The sequence below is a fragment of the Eptatretus burgeri genome, chromosome 11 (genome assembly GCF_056783735.1).
Source record: "Eptatretus burgeri isolate ZD-2024b chromosome 11, Ebu_testis_v1, whole genome shotgun sequence".
Classification (NCBI taxonomy): Eukaryota; Metazoa; Chordata; class Myxini; order Myxiniformes; family Myxinidae; genus Eptatretus; species Eptatretus burgeri.
Window position 1 is genome coordinate 11106107 of NC_140971.1, and position 15120 is coordinate 11121226.

The following is a 15120-nucleotide window of genomic DNA, read 5'->3' on the forward strand; positions in this document are numbered from 1 at the left end:
AAACGTACTGCTTTTAAGGATGTTATAAAGGACACAAACAACAGCAATGAATAACTAATATAATGGAATATGTTAAATAAGGTGGTGTTTAAGATGCTGCATCAATGGCGGTAAACTTCCCAATTTTTTTTTTTTTAAACAACCTTTTAAATGTTTATTTTATTTCAATTGAATTATATACTTGAACACTGCAGAAAACAAGTTACCTTTTTGGCACTCTCAAAACCCTTCAGTTTCGAAGTACTTATACAAAATATTACAACATTTTATGTCATTACGACTCATCAAACTTTCCACTCTTCGACCCCACCCCCGTCTTTGTTCCTCAAGACAGTGCAAAGTAAGGTGTTCTACGAACTCGATAGTTAGAAATGTACTTGCGAGGAGATATTCTTTGCCAACAAATGCGTTCCTTCTCACTTCGATTCGCCCTCCCACACCCCCACCAAACTACAAATTCCTCATGATATTCTCTTCCAGGATTTGCCTCCGACACCCTCTCAGCATAGACATAAATAAAAAAAAAAAAAAAAACTTGGTCGTTCCCCAAAAAGTGGAGAAAGTACCTTTTAATTTGCCTTGAATGTGTCCTGATTTGATCTAGTACTTGTAAAAACAACGTTGCAGTCTTGAATTTTGATGTTGCGTTGAGGATGCAATGTGGGCCAAATGAGAATTGCCTCTACCTTTAGCTGGATGTTTTTGTGTAACGCTACAAATTCCACACATAAACACGTCTGCCTTTTCAAACAGGCAGGCCGACCCATTTTAAAGAAGATGCATTTAATAATATATCAACTTTACGATACGTACAAGAATAGAGGCCTGACTTACATAGACAAAGGGCTGCGAGTATCCGAATGGCAATATCAGGTGGTAGGTCAGGAGAAAAGAATGGATGCAGGACGTAGTTAGCAAAGGTGAGGGCGATGACAGCCTGAGTGGTTGGGTAGATGACAAGCACAGCTATCCACAAACGCAGGAACCTAGATGCAAGCGACACAGACAAGCAAACATTGTGTTAACTCATACAATGAGTATTTAACTTGGCAAACCTTGGATTATTTCGAGCAAAATTAGAATGCATTTGTAAAATTTATCATCATTCATTTACAAAACAGTTTGAAAACAAAAACTAATTAGAAGGGCACTCGGTAGAGCGCATACCTCCGCCACGTAATGCCTGGTCCACAGGACCATATCGGGCCCAATAGCTTTTTGAAATATCATGCGATACATCGTTTTTGGCCCTATCTCTCAATGGTGAAGAATCACTGTAAGGATCAAATCATTCTCGTATCCGGAGTGGGATTCGGATCTTCACCAAAATCGAATCAGCTCATCCTTGTCACACACTCAACCTGTCCACCAAGATTCGTCCGAATCCATCTACAACTTTTTGAGATATCCTGCACACAAACAGACAAACAGGGGTGAAAACGTAACCTCCTTCCACCTTCGGTAAACATATTATTGGCTGTGATACAGGTAGGAGCGAATTACGAGTACATCGGGAAAGTTTACTCGCAAGATTTGAAAAGTAGGTGCAGGATATTGGGTAGCGGCGGTAGCCGACTGAAAGCAAGAGGTTGTAAGTTATTGTTTTCGTGATATTTTTCTGGGAATAAAATCAATGACTACAGTTACAGATGTCCAATTGTATGGATGAAAAAAAAGTCGTGTTTACAGCAACTCTGCATTTACAAAGCAATGGGAAATATTTCCAGAATGATTGACCGTAGGTGAAACAGAAAGGGACGGCAAGGTTTGTAATGGGAATTGAGGAGGGAATTAGGGCTTATTCAGGCATCCAGTCGGATGGGGAGGCTATAAAGGGAGAAACTGCAACCGGTAACATGATCATTGGTGAAGGTACGTCGGAAAATAATAATGACAGGAAGGGAAATGTTAATATTTGGTCGAGAAATTGAAGGACGAACCGAGACCGCTGCAAGATGTACAGGTGTGATGGGAAAGATAAATAGGAGGTGTAGCATTTTGGGTCAAAGAAAATGTTGTATCAAGAGAAAGTGGTGATATTAATGTTGAGGATTTGATGTGGATCGAGAGTCATGATTATAGATTGTGGAAATAGTAAGATACTTGTATGCTTTCATCTTGTGAGTCAACTTGTAACCGATCCGATTTTGAAGCACTGGTCTTAAGAGTTGACTTTTGAGAGTCAAAATTTCACTGGAAATTCTCAAAGAGCTGCTTCAGTGCCACCAAGACTAGCAGTTCACTCAAGCAGATTGGCAGCGACTGCAAGCAGCTGTCTGTCTTCAGGACTGGTCACCAATATATACCGCCCCCGAGGTTAACTCAGCCTGGGAATTCTTCCACAAAAACCTGCTCTCTCTTATGCACAGATGGTACCACAGCCGACTCCACTCATGAGAAGGCCGAATGCTCAATTCTTTGTTTGCTTCCAAATCTTGTGTCCCTAACATATCTCTATCTCTCTCTCTCTCTCTCTCTCTCTCTCTCTCTCTCTCTCTCTCTCTCTCTCTCTCTCTCTCTCTCTCTCTCTCTCTCTCTCTCTCTCTCTCTCTCTCTCTGTGCACCCTTTACAGTCATAAGTGACTGCTCCCAGATTGCGTCATTTGCACCTGATAATGTGGAGATGTTTCTGTCAAATCTCGACTCTGATTCTGCTAATGGACCAACGACATCAGCTCACATGTCCTAAAAACCTGCTCTGCTGCTCTTGCACTTCTTCTCACTGTGCTTTTCACCATATCATTTACCCTGGGTCATCTCCCATCTGCTTGTAAATCCAACAACATAACTGTATTACATAAAAATGTGCAAAAATTGATCCTTCATTTTCTCAAAGAACCTCGTATCAGATCACCAATTTTGTTTCAGACCAGGTCACGACCATGGACATGCTGCTTCTACTCATTTAATAATGGATGGAGGACCTCAATGTCAGACATCAGATCAAGGCCATCAGGTCAGGTAGGTCAGGTATAGGAGCATGTGCCGGAGCAGCATGTCACTGCATTCACTTTCCATCGGTACTCCAGGGCCTCCGTCTGGCCATCCCCGAAGCAGATGCCTGGCCCATCCCCATCTCCTTGAGATGCTGATCAACCTGCTGCAACCATGAGGAATGTGGTCGGTCCATTGGCCTCCACCACTCATGAGGTTCCCTCGCTGAGAGAATCTGGTGAGCAGGATCAGTATCAGGAAAACGAGCCACATGTCTATACAGCTGCAGCTGATGCTCACGGACTATGCAGGTAACAAATCTCATTTGAGTCTTTCTCAGCAACTGCTCATTGGGCAAAAAGTCCGACCAGTGATAGCCAAGGATTCTCCGAAGAGACCTGGTACCAAAGGAATTAAGTCGCTCTCTCAGATCCCTGGTCAGAGTCCAAGTCTCACATCCATAGAGCAAGACTGGAAACACCAAGGACCAAAGACTCATATTTTGTCCTCTTGCACAGGTTGCAGCACCACACCCCATGATCCAGTGAATCAATGACTCCCCAGGCCCAACCGAGACGTCTGTTGACCTCTGGCTCACAGCCAGGGGAGACATGAATATCACTGCCGAGGTAAGTGAATCTCTCCATGACCTCAATATCCTCGCCAAAACAGGTACAGACAATGTAGCAGCATCCAAGATGTCATTGAAAGCCTGGATCTTAGTTTTGACCCAGGAAACCTGTAATCCCAACAGCCCCAACTCCTAATTCAGCACATGCAGGGCCCCCAAAAGGATATCTAGACTCCCCACAAAGATGACTGCATCATCTGCGAAATCAAGGTCATAGGTCTTGACATTTCCAAATGATGCACCGCAGTTTGATCTCTCCGACATCCTCCCCAGAATCCAGTCCATACAACCGCTGAAAAGTGTGGGGGCCAGTACACACCCCTGTCAAACTCCAATAACAACTGGAAATAAATCAGAGATGGTACCACCCCACCGCATCTCACAGCACTCTCAGCACCAAAGTATAGTTTAGACATTAGATTGATCAGTTTCGGTGGTACCCCACAAAGACCAAGAATCCTCCAGAGGGCATCCTGATTCACTGAATCGAATGCTTTGGCCAGAAAAAAAACATAGGCTGTATAGGACATTCCAGGCACCCACCCGAAGGGACCGCCATTTGGTGGATGACACCTCAGCACCACCCTGACACACATGACTGAAATCTGACTTGGGAAGGTTACCCCGTGGTTTTCCTCCTATGGTTAAAGAGTGGGGTCCTGAAGGCCTTGCCCAATCCCATAATCCTGTGAGCTGCCCTGCGGAAGGCAGCTGCACAGAAGATACTTCCGTGGAGTGGGATTCCAGATTTCTTTGTAGTACGTTTTGTGGAATGAAGGGTTTTACGGTGGCCGGAGTGCAAATCCTGCCACCAACCTCCTAAAAAATAGTAACCCAACTGCAGGAGGATGTCCGCAGACATGGTTGGGCAATAGATATGGATGGCTGCTGGCTCACAAGGAGCTCCTTTGTCGTGTTTTGTTTTTAATCCTGCTGGGTGTCCATATTATAAACGCTCCTCACCCAGAAATTTGGTGGGGGAGAAGGTTTAGTTGCCGACAACCCAACCATGAAACAGGCTAGTATAGGCTTACATGGTACCTGGAGCAAGTCACAGATCTAATCTGGCCTGAGCTGACAATGGGCCATCTCTCTGGACATATCTTGAGGTTTCGATACAGTCTGGCCTTCCGTTTTGCTCTCCAAACACTCTGCTTATGGCATCCAACACCAACTCCACACATGGCTTGTCGACTTCCTCGACTCTCATCGCCAACGTGTGGTTCTCAATGGAATCCTTTCATCTCCTCTCCCTTTCAAGGCTGGAGTGTCCCCAAGACAGTGTTCCGTTTCCAGTCCTATTCCTGATCTTCATCAAATATCTTTGTGTCCGCCGTCTGCTGTGCCGTCCCTCTTCTTTCAGATAAGCAGGCTTCAGCATTTTCTCTCTCTTCAGATATTGACAAAATCACAAGCTGGTCAAACACTTATTCATTTGTTTTTTTTAACCTTTACCCTGCCTCCCACAGCCAAAGAAAACTGTAGATTACTCACCCGGCAAGGCCTCCAAAGACAACTTTGACGTAGGCGTAATCTCCCCCTGACTTAGGGATGGTCACACCAAGTTCAGCGTAGCACAATGCCCCGACCATAGTGATAAGGCCTGTGGACAACCAAACAAGTAGTGCCACACCGACAGATCCACTTGCCTCCAGAACACCTTTTGGTGAAACAAATATTCCAGATCCGATGATATTTCCTGTGGAGGTGGGTAATGGGAGCACAATATTTAATTAATGCCAATAAAAGACATCGAACAATGTATTCAAGATGTTACCAAGGGCCGACAGGATGGCTTAAACGTTTCACCTGTCATCCTGATGTTTCACAGGTAGGACGATTCATCAATGTGTGTGCCCCGTCCCTCGGACGGACGTTTAACGAGCACCCAGTCTGCCAACATTGAAAGATCTCACGGTGTCCTTCGCAAAGAGGAGGCGAGCCATCGCCGACACCCTGAACAAATTACAAATTCCTGCCCAAACCAGCAAGGGGGCATTGCATCAGCGGCACAGCCACGCCCTCGGTCAATGATGCTACCCCGCAGCATTGTGCTGCGTATGAACGAAAAAGAAGAATATGTTACCAGACATGCTTTTGCATATGCGTGGTTAGTTTTTTCTTCAAACAGCCCCCCGTTTAACACAAAGCCAAGAGACATTGAACAATCCATCAGAAGACTCCTGGAAGTGTGGAGGAAGCATGTCGGGATGCGTCCACGCTCAGGATGTAATGAACTGAAAAAATGGTATTGTTTTTATTGTTCTCAAAGGGAATGGAAACCTTTGCTTTCCATACATATTAGGAGGTTTTTTTTTGAGGCTTTATATAATAATGCTTGTTATCGATTTATTTTGTCTATTTTGTTGATTGTTTATCAAGAAAAATCAAATGCTATCGGAATATTCTTTTTCATCAATTATGTTCTGATTATTATCTGGCTTATTTAAGGACACGACATGTGTATATTCTTTAAATATAAATGACTCCTTCCAAGGCTTTCTTTTTTATATACGGGGTCAAGGCTTGTGGAAGAGCGAGCAAACAGAAGGGATCAGGATGCAACAGAACAAAAGGGACAGTAGAAAGAGAGAACAGGGGAAATGCCAACAGCAGAGCCAAGGGACAAAATACAGTGTATGGAGATGGTCAACAAGGCATGTGGGTATGGATTGTGGTGGTGGAGAATGCAGGGGGGGGGGATAAAGATGGAAACAGAAGCAAACTCTAAATAAGGTAAAACTGGAAATTTGTGGGGGATGGGGGGAGCATGGGGGGGGGAGGGGTCAACGGGTGTAGAAAATATCATGATTATGGGTGGGGGATGATCTGAGATGGTGGTGAACAGCCGTTATAAAGACCTGGAGGGAAGAATGAGATTGAAGAGAATGTGGAAGTTGATTCCACAGGCAGGAAAAAAGAACAAATGAGTGGAGATGACATTGCTTGCTGGTGGACCACGCGCACCCTGCAGAAACCTGGGAGAGGGTGGGACACAGCACAGAGAGGGCAAAGGGTACAAGACCAGAAAGGAGGTGGAAAAAGACAGAGAGATCACTGACCTGTCTGTGATGGCAAAGTGGTATGCCCGTAAACTTAGCTTCATTGCGGGCAGATTCCAATGATCTTCAAGGCTTGACTTCCACGATGTTAAGCTGAGCAAAGTGTGAGCCGCAGATGAAGGCACTAGCCCAGTGGGGAGAGCAGTATTCCATCAAGCTTCATTGGAGGTGGATCGGAGTTGAGATGTGCCAAGGAAGGACTTTGTACGATGGAGGATGCCCAGTCAGTGGCTGGTTTTGGAAGCCAACTTTGAAATGTGGTTTACCCAAGAAAGATCATGGCTAAGAGTAAAACCCAGGAGTTTGATCGATGTGTTGTCCTGAAGAACCCCGCAAAGGGCGAAACTAGTCGGTAGCTTCACTTTTTATCTCCATCCTCTGCCATGACATCCCTCATCCTTCAGACAGGCAGGCTGCAGCCTCTTCACTCTCTCTTCAGACGTTGATAAAATCACAAGCTGGTCAAACATTTACACTATGTCTTTCAATACTGATAAATGTCACACAATCAATCCCTCTCTCTCTCCCCAAAAGGACCATATGGCAAACCCTCCCATTTACTCTCTCACCATTTCTCTCAAATAAATACATCAGTGACTTTGAAGACTTACGGCGTTGTACTGCTTTATGAAACACCGCTAACTGTGTTTGATGACGATACTAGATCGAGTCCCATTACAGCTGTTGCTGCATGATCTGGGACCACCAATTGTCATCTGCCAACCGGACACATTGTCTTCCACCCCACCAATTATAAACCAGGAGGCATCACCATTATCTGCTTGGTGACAGCATTTGATCTTAGCATCTTTGCACTGTAAGAAGCTCTTCTAAGATGCCAGGAGTTTGCAAAAAGGCACGTGAAAGACTTTGAGAGCATGAGGCAAAATATTCTGTCGTCTGGTGAGATGAAAATTGAACTCTTTGGCCTGAATACAAAGCGCTACGTCTGTCAGAAATCGAGCACAACTCATCACCCAATCTAACACCATCCTTACCGTGGAACATGATGGTGGCAGCATCATGCTATGGGGATGCTTTTCAGTGGCAGGGACTAGGAGACTTGTCAGGAGCCAGAGAACAATGAATGGAGCCAAATACAGGCAAATCCTTGAAAAGAACCTGCTTCAGAGTGCAAAAGACCTTTGACTGTGGCAAGGATTTACGTTCCAAATGGACAAAGACCCCCAAGCATACAGCCAAAGCAACACTGGAATGGCTATAGAACAAGAACGTGAAAGTATTTGAGTGGCCCAGCCAAAGCCCAGACTTGAATCCCATTGATAATTATCTGTGGAAAGACTTTGCAGATTGCTGTTCACCGACGCTCTCTATCCAACTTGACAGAGCTTGAGCAAATATGCAAGGAACAATGGGAGGAAATCCCCAAATCCAGATGTGCAAAGCTGATGCAGACATACACAAGATGACTCGAAGCTCTAATTGCTGTCAAAGGTGCTTATACAAAGTATTTACACATAGGGGGTTGAATACTTGAGTAAATTAGATGTTTCTGTATTTCATTTTCAATGACTTTGTAAAAACTTTCTAAAAACACGTTTTCTCTGACATTATGGGATATTTTGTGTCGATCGGTGACAACATTTTTCAATTTAATCGATTTTAAATTCAGCCTGTAACACAAAAAAATGTGAAAAAGTCAAAGGGTGTGAATACTTTCTGAAGGTACTGTATGTAATGTACTCACAGTGGCGGCATTAGGGACGTGTAACCCATGCAATTGCATGGAGCCCCGAGGCAACAAGTACCTGTGGCAGCAACGTGCTGCCACAGGATCCAACAAGGACAACAACAAGGCAACAAGAACCAACAAGGATCAGAGAAGATTTTTGAAAGTTTTTATTTTATTTAAAAAAGAGACAATATAGCTGCCGAATCACGTGACCCGATGATGTCATCAAAAACTATTTTTGTGGACCATTTTATCCCTAGATGTCCCTCAAAAATTTTCATATTGATCACATGCAGCATTCTACATATGCAATTATGACATCATAACAAAGGCACCTATGACATCATAAAAACCACTCATTCCCGATGAGTACCATGTTCCAAGTTTCAGTTATTTTCTTGATGCGGTTGCAGAGATACAGAGGTCCAAAGTTTTCCCGTTTTTCCAACAAGGCTGCCACACCACTTGGCCTATGACCTCATAATTATCATTAAAACTACTTGAGTAGTCGCACCAAGGGTGAAAATTTTGTCTCAATCCGACAAGCGGTTGCAGAGAAAAGCACGAAAGTTCTGTGCGGACAGACAGACAGACAGACAGACAGACAAACAAACAAACGGACACAAATGCAATGCCTTCTCCTTCAGTGAGGATAATTGGAGGGTGAGGTTAGTGGAGCAGAATAATAACAAATTGAAGCAAGTTAAGTGTAAGCGTATAGCTTGCTACCATGTGCAGCCTGTGGCTGCAGGTTGCATCATTTTCTAGGGGTGCAGCTGTGCTGTTGATGCAGTGCCCTCTATTACCAGTACACTGGTACTCATTTCACCGACTTTGAAAGGATAACAGGTGAGTAAACCCCACCTGGTGTTAATTCCACAGCGAACAGAGGCTCAAACTCAAGACTCTTAAGATCTTAAGCCAGCCACCTTTACTGCTAAGCGAACACCAGGCTCAACGTTGCAGTTTTTTTTTAATTCTATTTATTTTAAATCAGAAGTGTGTTTGAGCAGCGAAAGACGAAACGAAATTACCCAAACGGTGCTGAAAAGCGAAAGATACCGTCGCTCAACGGAAGGTGAAAATCATTGAAAAATCACTCAAAAGTAACTTCATTTCAGTTACACATCAAGCTGGAGAGAATTTGCGTCGACACCTTTTTCCGAACAATGGGGGTGAGGGGGGAGAAGGGGGGCGGTGAGAGGGAGAAAACAAAGTAGTTACAACCTTTATCTTAACACATTAGTCTCCCTGGCAAGTTTGGTTGAGATTGGATCATTAACTCCTGGCAAGCATCGGCCACAGACATGCAGAGACAGACAAACACCAAAGTGTATATGTTTGTATGATGACAGGTATCCCCACCGGGTCACTCATGTGTTTTGAAGGCTCCAAATGACTAACGCCACCACTGATTGTACCGTATGTGAGGCATGTATGTACTATATATGTACTGTATGTAGTCTGAATTATTTACTATATTTTGAAGCTGAACCCTCCAAGTTGAGCAATATTTCAAGGAAAATCTTAAAAAAACAATCAAAAGAAAAATCACATCAAATTGTGACCTTCCAAGAAATATCTAAATGAAGGTGAAGGGAATACGCCGTGAAATAAACATGAAACAGCTTGGTTGGAAAAGAAAAACAAAGCGTGTGGAGCACGTCACCGGGCAACATGGAACTTGCTGAGTGATGTAACAATAACCCAGGAACAGCGAGCACACGCTCTCTTCCTGAGTCTGGGAATGCGTGCGCTCATCACACACTCAATGGCGTACCCACGATGATCCCGCAGGCGCTCACAAGGCCGATCTCCTGCTTGAGGCAGACTCCTCCTTTGGATTCTTCATTTTGTGTGACCACTTTCCCCAGTTGATGGGGATGGGACGCAATGGCACCGTGCTGCTCCGTCCCTCCCTTGTGTTGTCCCAGCACCATGATCTTTGGAACTCGCAGGCAATCCAAAGTTTTAGCCACAATGATCTATTTGTTCCCAATGTTGTTCCTCTCCGTTAGTCCCACACTTTCTGACTCTTTCCCAGACGAATCTTATTTTTTGCAGCGAAACTTGCAAATTCTCATGATGCTCTCGCTTGGATGGTCGAGGTCCACCCACCAGAAAGAAATATACGAGTGTACGGCCAGAGAATTAGAGTGGCGGTGACTGGGATTGGAGGGGAAAGGGGAGTGGGCAGAGTGGAGTGTAAGAGGAGGAGAGTCGAGAAAAACTTGGGAGGAGATGCAATAATAACAATACGAGTCCCAATGCAAGGAACTTCGATGCAGGAGGAGACCTTTTGGGGATTCGAGTGGATTTCATCGAGATGTTTAAGTTAATGAACGGTGTGGACAAGATGTATGTGCAGTGGAGTTTTTCAGCAGAGTGGACAGTGTTAGGAACTGGAGGTATAGCTCGAGTATAAAGAGGATGGCAGGACAATTTTCATGCAGGGGTCTTTCAATGGGAGAGTGGTGAGAGCATCTAATGATCTCCCCGGAAAAGTAGTGGCAGTGGAGGTGCTGAATAAGTTCGAATTTTAATTACATGTGTATATGGATGCATTAGGGGGTAGAAGGATGTGGGGGGGGGGAGGGGGTATTCGTAGGACTTGTCAGTAGCTTAGGTGGATGGGTGACAACTGATGATGCTGGGCAGCACAGGTATGATGGGCCGAATGGCCTCCTCCTATGTCAAAGTTCCTCATATATTCCTTGTCTATTTGGCCCATCAAAGCCCACACTATTGTTACCAACCCATGATTGTTTGTCCATGCTCTATCCTTTTTTAAATGCTGAGCAACAAGCAAGGAAGCATCACGTCCCATTTTTAAAGTCTTTGGTTTGACTCAGCCAGGGTTAGAACCAGTGTGACCACTCCTCATTTTCATAAATGCCAAGGTGAGCCAATGAAAAAAGCCAAGAATTCACAAGGTTTCGGAAAAGCGATGATAATACAAAACCTATACGCCAAGAAAACCTATAGAAAACCAAGACGCCAAGGTGAACAACGAATAACCAAGATCTTGTGAAAAAAGCCAAGGAGTGGTCACACTGGTTAGAACCACCGAAGAGACTCAGAGCAGACACACGACCCATGACCACCAAGGCTGGTTGAGAGACGAGTGGCAGGAAATTTAGATTTGAGAAAGGGAGGACTCGAGATGGACGAGACAGATTGGTGATGTTGGAGCAGTTGCGCGGTTTACAGAATTGAGTGGAGGGAATGTTTTGGGGGTTGTTGACTTTGCGGTGTGTGCTTGAAGGCGGGTGTGGGAGGAGGGGGAAGTGTTACACGATTTTGGAAGGGTTCATTCTCCAGCCTGTTTACGTGTTTTGTTATTTCCCCCACACAGTTTGTTTTTGGACAAAGCAGCTTTCGCTGACAGTTCAGCATATCAAGTTACAGCAGAATATCATGATGGTTCGCTTGTTCGTTGTTTACGGGCAGGAGCATCTGCATTACAAGGAGTACAAGGAGCATCACATGGGGTGCAAGTTTGCCAGCAGATGTTTTTAATGGGGCGGTCTCCTCGATGCACACATCGCCAATTTCCACATCGCAGGCGAATATTTTTTGCGCCATCAGCGGAAAAAGAAAACAAAGCTGCAGCGTTATTGTTAGAGAAGGTTAAAAAGGTTGCAATTAGGCATTAACCCACCCAAACAAGCGATGGATAATTGATTTTGAAATTGTAAACCAGTCTTGGTGGGGATTTGAACCCCGGGCGAGTCGTAACTAACACTTAATTAACAATGGATGGAGATCCTCAATGTCAGGCATGAGATCAGGGACATCTCTCTGGACATCTCTCGTGCTTTTCATATAGTCTACCATCCTGACTTCCTCTGCTCTCGTAAGTAGCTAACGTGCCTGACGCTCAGAATTTAAAAAGGATAGAGCATGGACAAAACAACCACAAGGTGGTAAAAAGAATGCAGGCATTGATGGGCCTAATAATGGCCACCTCCTGCATCTAAGTTCCTTGTAAGGGAAGTCTTATTACTGTACCTCTGCCACCAAAGGTGGGCGGAGGTTATGTTTTCACCTGTCGGTCTGTGAGCAGGATGTCTCAAAAAGTTATGGACGGATTTGGACAAAAAATTGGTGGACACATTGGGTGTGTGACAAGGACAAATTTATGAGATTTTGGGAAAGTTCTGGATCCGGATACTAGAATTAAAAAGAAATTGTTGAATTGATTCTTCACAATGGAGAGAAAGGGCCAAAACAATATATTGCATTATATTGTGGATAGAGTATGCCAAAAATTATGATTTCGATCCAGATCCAGCTAATTAATGGGATACAAAACATAAACTGTTCAGCCTGGCAGATGTATACGCTCTACTGAGTGCCATTCCAGTTATGTGTATGTATTGAGGTTAATACGTCAACTCTTCCCATCTTGAGCTCACCTGGAACGTAGTTCCAGGGAGGTTATGGGATGGCACATCGTCCATCCGTCCGTCCGCAAACACTTGCAATTTCTTCTCTGAAACTACACACACAATTTCGATGAAATTTGACCACAATCTTCATCACCCAGTAAGTACCGAAGTTTGTTCATGGCATGAAAAAAAATATCTGGCCCAAAGGGGGTCAACGGGGGGTTGCTCCCCACAATAGGTGTTGCTTTCTTATCAGAAACTACACAAGCAATTCCGATGAAACATGACCACAACCTTTATCACCGTGATGTGACAAAGTTTGTTCAGGGCAAAAAAAAAATCAAACAAACAAAGGAAAAAAATATCGGGGTTGAAGGGGGTCTACGGCGGTAGTTTATGGAGGGGTTGCCCCCAGCAATAGGTATTTGCTTTCTTCTCAGAAACTACACACACAATTCTGATGAAACTTGACTACAACCTTCATCACTAGTGATGTACCAAAGACTTCACACCATTAAAAAAGAATCATGGACTAAGGGGGTCTATGGAGGAAGTTTATGGATGGGTTACCCCCCCCCCCTAAAACAGCTATTTGTTTTCTTCTCAGAAACTACACAGATAATTCTGATGAAACTTGACCACAACCTTCATCACTCGTGATGTACCAAAGTTTGTTCATGACATTAAAAAAAAAATCCATAGTTATTTAAATTCTTCTCCGTTACATATTTTGTGGGTCATCCACGCCTACCAGTTATTCCCTGGTTCTCTTATCCAGGCACTACCAGGTGAGTGCCCAGGGGTATGGCCCCTATTTTTATTTATTTATTATCCACATCCCAGTGTAAAGGAAGTTTCTCCAGTCCAAAGCTCGAGGTGATATCTTGCACTGTCTCTGAAGAGTCTCTTGCTGATATAAATTGATGTATTATAATACAGAGGGGCAATGCTGTCCTTTTACGTTCTGCCTCATCTCATCTTCTGGTTCGGCAACAACAAAATGATTGATTTGTGATCAAAAGTTGAATCGACGTCGCAAGCTTAATGAAACCAAAATTCTCTGACTATGTTTGTTGATATTGACATGTATTCGTAAACAGCGAAATAAGTTGTCGCAGCGGAAGACTGGAGTACGTGTGGTGGATCCTACCTGTTTACATTATCTTGTTTTAGGATTAAAGGTGTACTGAGGAAGACCTTGCGACAGTATTCTGTATTTTCCTCGCAACATAAGTTGGAGGGCATTCTTGGTACATTTTGTGCCGCTTTGACAGCACTTGCTGATCATGTCCTGATGGCACAGATGGGCTTTGTAGACAATGTGTAAAACAGTCGTTAAAGTGGAAATCTGGGATTTGTTGGGCCAGTGCCGAACCGTCTAGGTTCTAGGCCAGTGGTCCCCAACCCTTTGATCCCACGGGCCGCATTCACTACTCCCAAGGATGTTGGGAGCCAGAAAAAAAATGATGCATTTTATTGATAAACTTGATGCTGAGAAACATTTTCAGTCAATGAGAAACTTGATGCATTTTTTATTTTAATTTTTTAATTAAATGTAATTAATTTTAAATTCTGCCGCAAGATGCCGGAAGGTAAAATCAAATTGATTTGATTCCTCCCGGTGGTAAGCGGCAGTGGCTGGCAGCGGCATTGTGTAAGGCTTTTCAGGTCATGGCGCCGGCCGGCAGTGGCATTGTGTAAACCCATTTAAAATTGCTACATGGAAATGTGTTTTGATTGGAAAGTCCTCAGGGGCCGCAGTATAGGGTTGTGGCCCGCGGGCCGCAGGTTGGGGACCAATGTTCTCGGCCATTCCTCTTAGAAAACTCATATTCTGTACAACATCTTATTGGGTATATTAGAAAAGAAATGTGTACCAAACTGTCAATGAAATATCAATGAAACACAAACCTTGCACTGAGATGCTCAGCCATGTCAGGAATCTTGACAAACGAATCTCAAATGTGCACAAAAGGACCTTGTGGTGATGTCTCCTCTTTGTGCTTCTTGAACAAGCAAGCAGGTGCAGGTGCGACTTCAAATGCACTTGAGGATTCCAATGCTGCGGAGGTGGCCCATTGTTGGACATCAATATCAGTGGACTCAACTGTTCGACTGTCAGTTGTAATCTCAAAGTTGTAATATATTTACTCAAAACAAACTTTGAATGATCAAAAAAATATTTCAGCTCCTTTTGCTCGCTTTTTAAAGTCAGAGTCGGATCACCCATTATAAATAATTCTTTTCACCCACAAAGAAAGAAGGTTGGAGGGGGAGAGGGGGCGGGGGCTCTTGTGCTGTGGTTATGGCATGATGCGCGAGATCCAATCCACTTTCTCGGGGAACGCTTTACCACCGCCCATGGCATTAATATTATTGCAAGTGGCACCTTGTTAAGTCTGTCTTTGG

The 15120-nt window shown here is 44.0% G+C and overlaps 1 protein-coding gene across 6 annotated transcripts in view; it reads right to left on the minus strand.

Moving 5' to 3' along the window:
- The window catches only part of LOC147016500 (large neutral amino acids transporter small subunit 2-like), a 70670-nt gene extending 55778 nt beyond the window's left edge, over nt 1-14892 (minus strand). Inside the window, exons 1-3 of one of the 6 annotated variants that reach the window (XM_085845214.1) lie at nt 14623-14889; nt 5060-5264; nt 835-986 (exon numbers count right to left, since the gene is read on the minus strand). In XM_085845214.1, the coding sequence (XP_085701340.1) occupies nt 835-986; nt 5060-5264; nt 14623-14800 (535 nt within the window). In that variant the 5' untranslated portion in view covers nt 14801-14889. Of the gene's footprint in view, nt 1-834; nt 987-5059; nt 5265-5374; nt 5397-9989; nt 10015-10100; nt 10484-14622 lie in introns of those variants that run through there. The other 5 variants (XM_085845210.1, XM_085845212.1, XM_085845215.1 and 2 more) reach the window with 5 other exon arrangements.
- Between the last annotated feature and the right edge of the window lie 228 nt (nt 14893-15120).